Raw genomic sequence first — 9,014 nt, forward strand, 5'->3', positions numbered from 1 at the left:
GAGTTTAATTCCATACAAAAATCTCTACAGTAACTGAGCACGTCAACTGCATTTTCAACATTTGTGTACGCTATTCCCGCAGACAAATTTCCATCAAATAAATATCCCTTAATTTTCACGTGCCTAATTTTTCCAATTGAAAATCTTAATCTTTTTTTCCTTTTCATACTTGCACTATTATACTTGATAAAACTTACTACGTATACTACTATGAAAAACTATATAATATAATAATAATATAATTCCAGTTCCAAGTTGCATTTCAATCTCCACACGCCTATATAAATACAAACAAATATCATATCTCCACAACAATCATCTTCTTCTAATCCTCTGTTCTCTCAACATTAAAATTAGCAACAAAAACTCAAAAAAATAGTACTGTAACATTTTGTGACATACAAAAAAAGCTGGATGGAGTGGGTTAGAGGTAAAACAATCGGTCACGGAAGCTTTGCAGCTGTGAGTTTAGCAAAACCCATAAATCAAAATTCAGAATTTCCATCACTAATTGCGGTTAAAACTTGTGGCGTGTCGCATTCTGATTCGTTATCAAACGAGTGTCAAGTTTTGCAGCACCTTAAAGATTGCCCAGAAATCATCAACTGTTATGGAGATTCGCTGACGATTGAAAACAACGAAAAATTGTATAACTTAGCGTTAGAGTATGCTTCAGGGGGGGCTTTATCCGACAAAGTGAAGAGTTTGAGGTTGTTGGAAATTGAAGTTAGAAAGTACACGTGTTCAATATTGAAAGGTGTTGATTCTATTCATAGAAGTGGGTTTGTTCATCGTGACCTTAAACTTGATAACGTTTTATTAGTAAATGAAGATGGTAAGGAGATTGCGAAAATTGCGGATTTTGGGTTGGCAAAAAGAGCTAATTTGAGTAGTACGATGTATGAAGTACGAGGTACGCCGATGTATATGGCGCCGGAAACGGTTAGGGGCGGCGAACAAGAAGCTGCTTCCGATATTTGGGCAGTTGGGTGTTTGGTAACCGAAATGATTACCGGAACCCCAGTTTGGAACTGTTCAGATTTTAGCGCGTTAGTGATGAAAATTGGTGTTGGGACGGAAATCCCCAAAATTCCCTCCAAATTGTCGGAAGACGGAAAGGATTTTTTAGGAAAATGTTTTGAGAAAAATCCGCGAGAGAGATGGACGGCTGAGATGCTTTTAGATCATCCGTTTGTTAAAAACATAACGTTTGACAAAGAGGTAGGGAATCAGATTTCGCCGAGAGATGTATTTGACTTCCCTGATTGGGAAACGGAGGATTCGTCGTGTTTGACGGTGCCGGAATTTGAATTTCCGACGATTGCGCCGGAGATGAGATTGGGGCAGCTGCTGACAGATCAGAAACCCAATTGGTGTAGTGTATCAAACAGTTGGGTGGAAGTAAGATGATGTCAGAAACAAAAAGCAGATTCAAAGAATGGAGATTTAATTCTTTTTTTATTAATTTTTTGACACTGATTCTTTTATTTAGTTATAAAAAAATAGATAGATAGGTATCGTTGGAAAAAGTGGGAATCGATGCATATTTTTTGCCATCGAGTTGTAAATACAGAATGGAAGATGCATATATACGGAGATGATATTGCCAACATTAAATTTACTTCTTCCACTAAAATTATCTAAACTACCCTTAATGAATGTCTTACACAAAACTTGTAAAACTTTTTATAATAATTTATTAAGGAGTATTCTGGGAAATAAACATCAAAATATGGTAGAAAAAGTAAATGTGATGTTGGCAATATCATCTGCCATGTATATACATGACTTTTTTATTACTCCATATGATTGCTTCCAATTTCATATATGTTTCTATGTATATTATACATTATTGCCAACAGCTTTGCGAGTTACAGTTGTTTATATCGTGATTCAAGTAGATTATAAACCAATATCTGAAAGATCTGGTTCAGAAAAATTATTATAGAATAAAACTGGGAAGTTTTTTTTTTTGAAAAGCAAGATAATATTATTATTATATAAAAATCAATAGCGATACAACAGTTAGGCCAACCGTACAAGGCCAAACCAATACAACGAATGAAACTGGGCAGTTATTTGGATTCTTGGGGTCTTTTTTTTCAAATTCATTTAAAAAAGGTATTTTGGTTGGTTCTTTTAGGATGAGTGTTGGTTATGAATGGTAAGCTAATGGACAGGTACAAGAGGTTATTTAGGCTTGAAATAAAGAAGGCAGCTCTAATATGCAACAGAAGATTCGTTTGAAGAGCTAGAAAAATGAAGATTCTGGTTGCCGGGTATGTGCCGAGACTAGAAGTATTGATCATATTTTACATTTTTACTGCGGCTAGCAAATAGCAATAGGTTATCATTTTTAGTCAAGTTATAGGTGAATTTTTTATGTAAATAATACTCCGTTAATAGGCCATGTAAAATATTTGACAACTCATAACCAACAAATCATACAAAGAAAACCCAATCATTTTGGATAAACGAATATCAATTGTAATTAGAAAAGAAATAGCTTGATTATGCGGTAATTGGTTTTTTAATGATTAATTGAAAAGTTGGAGATGTAACTTGCAAGGATCATGTTAGGGTTTGAAAAGCAAAAAAGCAAAGAAAAGATCTTTTTGCCACAAATTGCTGTCTTTTTTGTTATAATGCATATATAATGTAATGTAATGAATGCGTTCATAGATCTTCTCACAAGATACCTTTGGTTTTTTTTGTTTTTTTATTTATTTTTTTTATAAGCAAAAAACAGAATACATATAAAAGAGAACGTGGCCAGCCAAAAAAATGGTGCAAGGCCGAAGTACAAAAACAAGACACCCATATGACCTTTATAATCGTTAGATCCATGGGCCATAACAAAAAAAGCACCCACGCTTTCTTTCTTTTTCTGAACCGCAAGCTTGCATCAGTCCGGACCGAAGCCTAGTCATCATTTACACACATACACGCGTTCGGGCAGGAAACCCGAACCACACTCAGGGGAACCGACCCTTAAACCATCCCATACGGGGCAGGTGGGCCGGACCTTAGTCCCGGAGCGGGTCGGTAAAACCTTCCCTTTGGGCCACCCTTAAGGAATTTCTTTCAAATAATATCCTTTGTAGGTGACGAGGCTCGAACCGGAGACCTCTAGCCCGGCGGGGGTGCTAGGCACCACCACATGTCCACTGAGCCAAAGCTGCGGAGACAGTACCAACGCTTTCTAATTCACGTACGAACATAATTTGGTGTGCACCGCAGCCGCAACAACAAAAACCTAAGGATCAACTATACAAGTTGCAAAAACCAAGGGATCGAAATCCGATAAGTAAAATTTGTGCGGAAAACATAAATAATTGCTCCTCTATCCCAATGGAAAGATTTAATCTTTATCATTTTCAGAACGGACATCCAAGACGAATTCCATTCTTGCGAAGCTATTGAAAGTTGGAACAATCGCACTCGATGGGAAACCGACAAAACACCATCGTTTGAGGGGATCCATTTAACCGAATCGCGTTGGCTCTCTGTTAACACCACAAATCGTAAATCATACATAAGCATGTCAACTTTCCCTTGAATCAAAATCAGGAAGTAGCAAAGCAATATGTAGTATGCTTAATTGTGGCTCCAAAATGGATCCATGTACAACTGTTGTGGCCCATTTTGTTTCTCTAGATTACTAGCGATTAGGTTACAAGTCATTTCACCATTACCAAATGTTCCCGGATTACTGTTGCCTTTTGTTTGCTGCTGGACCAGCATAAACCGCTAACGAAAATCTACTTTCTTGATCATTGACTGCTATTGACTCTTCTATAAATACCACTAAACGAAATTGTGGTTCAAAAAGCCTTTATTATGACACTCAATATGTTCCAGAACTGCATTCGAAATCACACATACATAAATCAATTTTAAATCACATAATCATTATATCAGTACCATACAAAAATTGTTTGAATTTATTATAGTTAGCAACCTTAACCGTATAATGTAAAAAAATTGAGGTAATTGATATCAAAACGAAATTAATATTAATATTCAAATAATAAGACCACATGCAGCCCCTTTATCAATTCTCCTATCCCACCTTGGTGATGGTTGTCGTGTTCATCCATGGAGCAATTACAGGTTGAGCACGAACAGAGCGTGGCCCGTGCTCGGTTGTCTTCATCAAAAAAGCAACAAGTTTTTCCATTGTTGCAATTTTCTTCACTTTGTTGCAAGAAAAAGATTGAAAGACAAATATTAGAGTAGTCCCAACTAGGGATGAGATAATGAGTTTATATATGAAGAGATCAATGGGTTAAGCTTTATCCATAACAGGTCAAATGATAACATAAACATATAGAGTTAAAACAGGAATGGATCAAATGGAGCCACGTAAGCCAACAGGTCATTTGTCAACCAAATTGTATTGGATGATGCGTACAACTTCTTTGTTTTTTTTTTTTTTTTTTTTTTTTTTTTTTTTTTTTTTTTTTTATAACTAAAACTAGAATAAACAAATGCAGCAATATAGTATGGATGCTTTTTCGAGCCATCTCTCTTCCATTCATAGAATCTAAAAGTGGTAAACGAGGGTTACATGAAGAAACATATAAGTATCTATATAGCTAACTGTTGAATTATGTTATTTTTTATATACAATCTTATCTTTTTTATCTAACTTAGTTTGTTTATTTGTTTTTATTTTTAGTTTAGGTTTATGTTGAGGGGTTGATGTGTTATTTCTTCATAGTTGCTGGAGAGTTTAGAAGTGCAGGGGCTTGCTGGTATTTTGCTGATAGTTGCTGCCTATATAAAGAAGGCTATTGTACAGATTAGGGTTAATCAAGCTGCTTCATTCTACTCACAAACCCTATTTTTCGTTCATCTCAATCTGTTCTTGATTCAGTGTTTCTGTTTTTGTTTTTAGTATTTGTTCATCATTCTGGTGAACAATTTTGGTTGTATTTGGTCTTATAATTACAATCATATTGATTGTAATTTCTGTATTGATTCTGTAATTAGATTTCTGGATCTATTTGTGTATTCTGGAGATTGTTTTATATTCGATTGATATTTTCTACATGGTATCAGAGCTGTAAGGCTGGATTTGTGTTGGTTATTTACGTATTGTTCGGTTGGTGAAAAAGAAATTTAGGGTTTCTTCAATTCGTCTGATTCTTCTGGTTCTTGGTGGTTTTATCTACTTGTTTCTATCTGTTTGGGTTCGGTTGTGATCAGTGTGGGTGATTATTCGTTGGATCTACTGGTTGTTAATGAAAACCCTAATTCCTCTCAAATTAGGGTTTGGTGTTCTTCTATTTTTCATCTGACTTCCGCTGCATCATCAATCACTTGTGATTGATTGGTTACTTCTTTCCCTTCTTTATATAATATTTTGTGTTCTAATATTTTTCTTGTTTTCTGGTAGAAGAGAGAAATTCAAGTAAGACCTGGGTTGAGTTTCCTTTGAAAACTCATCCATCTGGATCACTGCTTGTCTTTCTTTAGGATCTGTGTTTTATTTCTGTTATTGCATTAATTTGTGTTTTTACCTGTTATTCTGTGATTTGTGTTTTGTATCTGTTATTGCTTTATTTGTGTTTATATCTGTTTGTTTGTCTGTGATTTGTTAATATGGCTAGTGATGGTGATTCTGGTCTATCCAAGACTACTCAAGTGAGTAGCCTTGATTTTGGTGATCCTCTGTACCTTCATGCTAGTAAAACGAGCACTACAGCTCTTATTTCACTCAAGCTAAAAGGTACAGAGAACTATAGTGTGTGGAGTAGATCTATGATTCTTGCTTTACAAACTAAAAATAAAGTAGGATTTATAGATGGTACTTATATTAAACATGATTCTGATTCTGTGCTTATGAAACAGTGGGATAGATGTAATTCTGTTGTTTTATCTTGGATTCTTAACTCTATATCCGATGATCTGTTTTCTGGACAAGTCTTTAGTAGTTCTGCTCTATTAGAGTTAAAAGAAACTTATGATAAAATAGATGGATCTATAACATTTAATCTGCATAAAAAATTGAATTCACTTAGTCAAAATGGTTCATCTATTTCTGATTATTATCATAAGTTGAATGCTCTCTGGAAACAATTTGATGCTCTTGTTAAGCTTCCTGCTTGTACTTGCCATGCTAGTAAGGATTTTAAGTCTCACAGTGATCTAATTAAACTTATGCAATTTTTGATGGGATTAGATGATTCTTATTCTGCTATTAGAAGTAATATACTCTTGTCTGAACCTCTTCCAAGTGTTAAAAGTGCTTTTGCAACTATTTCAAGAGAAGAATCTCATAGAGGTTCTTCATTTTCTGCTACTACATCTAAAACACCAAACACTGCTTTCTTAGTTTCAAAAACTTTTGATAATAAAAAGGTTATTGGAAGAGGTCCTAACCCTAATCTGAAATGCACTAAATGTGGTAAATTAGGTCTTACTGTTGATAGATGTTATGATATAGTTGGGTATCCACCTGAGTGGGTTAAAAGGAATAATAATACTTATAATAATATTTCTGGTAATAAGGTTGTGAGCAATTATTCTTTGCCTGATGCTAATATTAATAATAGTGTTAGTAGTATGCCTTTTTCAAATGAACAGATTTCTAAATTGATGAGTTTAATCAATGATAAAAGTGTTGGAACAAGTGCTCATATTAACATGGAAGGTAATTTTCTTAACAACAATGAGTTTTTTAATGCACATATAAACAAATTTTTTCATCCAAACTCATCTAAGATTACTGAAAATGTAAACCTGGGTTGGATTATTGATTCTGGAGCAACACAACATATGACTGTTTCAACAAAAAATTTGTTTAATGTTGTTAATGTTACTAATCTTGGTTTAACTGTTAGTCACCCTAATGGTACTTTTGCTAAAGTTACTGCTATTGGAAATCTTAAATTAACTAATAAAATTGTTCTATATGATATTCTTGTTATTCCTGAGTATTGTGTAAGTTTGTTGTCTGTCTTTAAAATGTCTAAGGATAATAAATTGTCTGTTATTTTTTATGAGAATTTGTGCTATGTTCAGGATTTCATTCCTGTGAAGAGTTAAAGGATTGGTAGACAATTTGGTGGTTTGTATATGTTTGATGATAAATCTGTGATTAATGGTAATTGTTTGAATAATTCTGTGTATATGTCTAATAGTTTATGGCATTGTAGACTAGGTCATCCTGCTGACCCTGTGCTTAAGATCATTAAGCAAAGAGTTGGTAGTGATGATTCTGTTGATGTTGGTATATGTGATATTAAGCATAGGGCCAAACAATCAAGGGAACCATTTCCCTTGAGTGATCATAAATCAAAAGAATTAGGTGATCTAATTCATTTGGATTTATGGGGTAGTTATAAGGTTACTCTTAGGGAAGGTTTTAAATCTTTTCTTACTATTGTTGATGATTACAGCAGGGCTGTATGGGTTTATCTTTTAAAAATCAAAGAAGTCGTCTTTTCTAATATTGAATTGTTTGTTAATCTGATTAAAAATCAATTTCAAAAAACAATTAAAGTCATTAGAACTGATAATGGTACTGAGTTTATCAATAATAGGTTACATGTTTTTTGTAGTCAAAATGGTATTATTCATCAAACTACTTGTGTTTATACTCCTCAACAAAATGGTATAGTTGAAAGAAAACATAGACATTTGTTAAATGTTGCTAGGTCTTTAATGTTTCAAAGTGGTATTCCTCTTAATATGTGGTCTGATTGTATCTTAACTTCTACTTATCTTATCAACAGGTTACCTTCATCAGTGTTATCTGACAGTTCTCCTTTTAAAATGGTTTTTGGTTTTGAACCAAATCTTTCTCACCTAAGGGTGTTTGTATGCATGTGTTTTTCCACTATCTTGAATGAGTCTGATAAGTTTAAAAGTAGGTCTGAAAAGTGTGTTTTTATTGGTTATTCTTATGTAAAAAAGGGTTATAAACTATTTAGTCTTGATAGAAAAGTTATTTTATTTTCAAGAGATGTCAAATTTTATGAAAATGTTTTTCCCTTTAAAACTTCTGTTTCTGATAGTCAAAATGTTAAAAATTCTTTTAATCATTTTGATTTCTTTGAGTCTAGTCTTGAAACTTGCATCCATTCATCAAGTCCCAATGATGAAGGTGGGGAACATGGTAATGATAGTGAGAATGATGGCAGTGGCATTGGTTCTGTAGACATCAGTGATGATTCTTCATCATCTGGGACTCAGGATACCACTGCAACTTTTCATGATCATGAACAACCACCTGAGGGCAATAATATTTTTGAAAATTCTAGTAATATTGAAAATAACACTGATGTTGAAGGCAACCTTGATCCTATTGTTGAACATAATAATAGAAGGTCTAATAGACCTAGGGTTTTTTCTAGCAAGTATGTTGATTATCAAATTGATAGTAAAGTTAGATATCCTCTTAGTAATTTTGTGTGTTATTCTAGTTTATCTGAACAGAATAGATGTTTTGTAACTCAACTTGATAAATCTGTTGATAAATCTATTGAACCTAAAGATTTTAAAGAAGCTTTACTTGATAATAACTGGATTGATGCTTTGAATAGTGAGATAGAAGCTTAAAATAGAAATAACACATGGGATATTGTAGAGTTACCTGAAAGTAGGAAAGCTATAGGATCAAAATGAGTTTATACAATAAAATACAAATCATCAGGGGAAATTGGAAGATATAAAGCTAGGTTAGTAGCAAAAGGGTATAGTCAAAGAGAAGGTATTGATTTTGATGAAACCTTTAGTCAAGTAGCTAAAATGGTAACTGTTAGATGTTTGTTAAATATTGATGTGCAAAATGATTGGTGTTTATTTCAGTTAGACATTAATAATGCATTTTTGTATGGTGAGTTAACAGAAGATGTCTATATGAAATTACCTGAAGGTTTTTTTGATGAAAATGATCAAAGAGTTTGTAAGTTAAAAAGTCTTTATATGGTTTGAAACAAGCTCCTAGGAAATGGAATGAAAAGCTTACTTGTGCTCTTAAAGAATTTGGTTTTGTTTAAAGCGTA

The 9,014-nt window shown here is 33.4% G+C and overlaps 2 protein-coding genes across 2 annotated transcripts; both read left to right on the forward strand.

Moving 5' to 3' along the window:
* The first annotated feature begins 324 nt into the window (after nt 1-324).
* LOC139867003 (mitogen-activated protein kinase kinase kinase 20-like) lies at nt 325-1,768 on the forward strand. Its single transcript, XM_071855312.1, has one exon. The coding sequence runs from the start codon at nt 415-417 to the stop codon at nt 1,408-1,410; it is 996 nt and encodes a 331-aa protein (XP_071711413.1). The 5' UTR covers nt 325-414; the 3' UTR covers nt 1,411-1,768.
* Nucleotides 1,769-5,607: 3,839 nt separating this feature from the next.
* On the forward strand, nt 5,608-7,053 carry LOC139868792 (uncharacterized). The gene is made up of 2 exons (XM_071857135.1): nt 5,608-6,948; nt 7,030-7,053. The coding sequence occupies exons 1-2, from the start codon at nt 5,608-5,610 to the stop codon at nt 7,051-7,053; spliced, it is 1,365 nt and encodes a 454-aa protein (XP_071713236.1).
* Nucleotides 7,054-9,014: the final 1,961 nt, after the last annotated feature.

The sequence above is a fragment of the Rutidosis leptorrhynchoides genome, chromosome 9 (genome assembly GCF_046630445.1).
Source record: "Rutidosis leptorrhynchoides isolate AG116_Rl617_1_P2 chromosome 9, CSIRO_AGI_Rlap_v1, whole genome shotgun sequence".
NCBI classification, from domain to species: Eukaryota; Viridiplantae; Streptophyta; class Magnoliopsida; order Asterales; family Asteraceae; genus Rutidosis; species Rutidosis leptorrhynchoides.

What these genes read in the sequence shown, in the direction of transcription:
- LOC139867003 (XM_071855312.1), top strand. Translation starts at nt 415, where the DNA reads ATGGAGTGGGTTAGAGGTAAAACAATCGGTCACGGAAGCTTTGCAGCT.
- LOC139868792 (XM_071857135.1), top strand. Translation starts at nt 5,608, where the DNA reads ATGGCTAGTGATGGTGATTCTGGTCTATCCAAGACTACTCAAGTGAGT. An exon ending in TTGTTATTCCTGAGTATTGT is followed by an intron (nt 6,949 to 7,029) that starts GTAAGTTTGTTG and finishes TGCTATGTTCAG; the next exon opens with GATTTCATTCCTGTGAAGAG.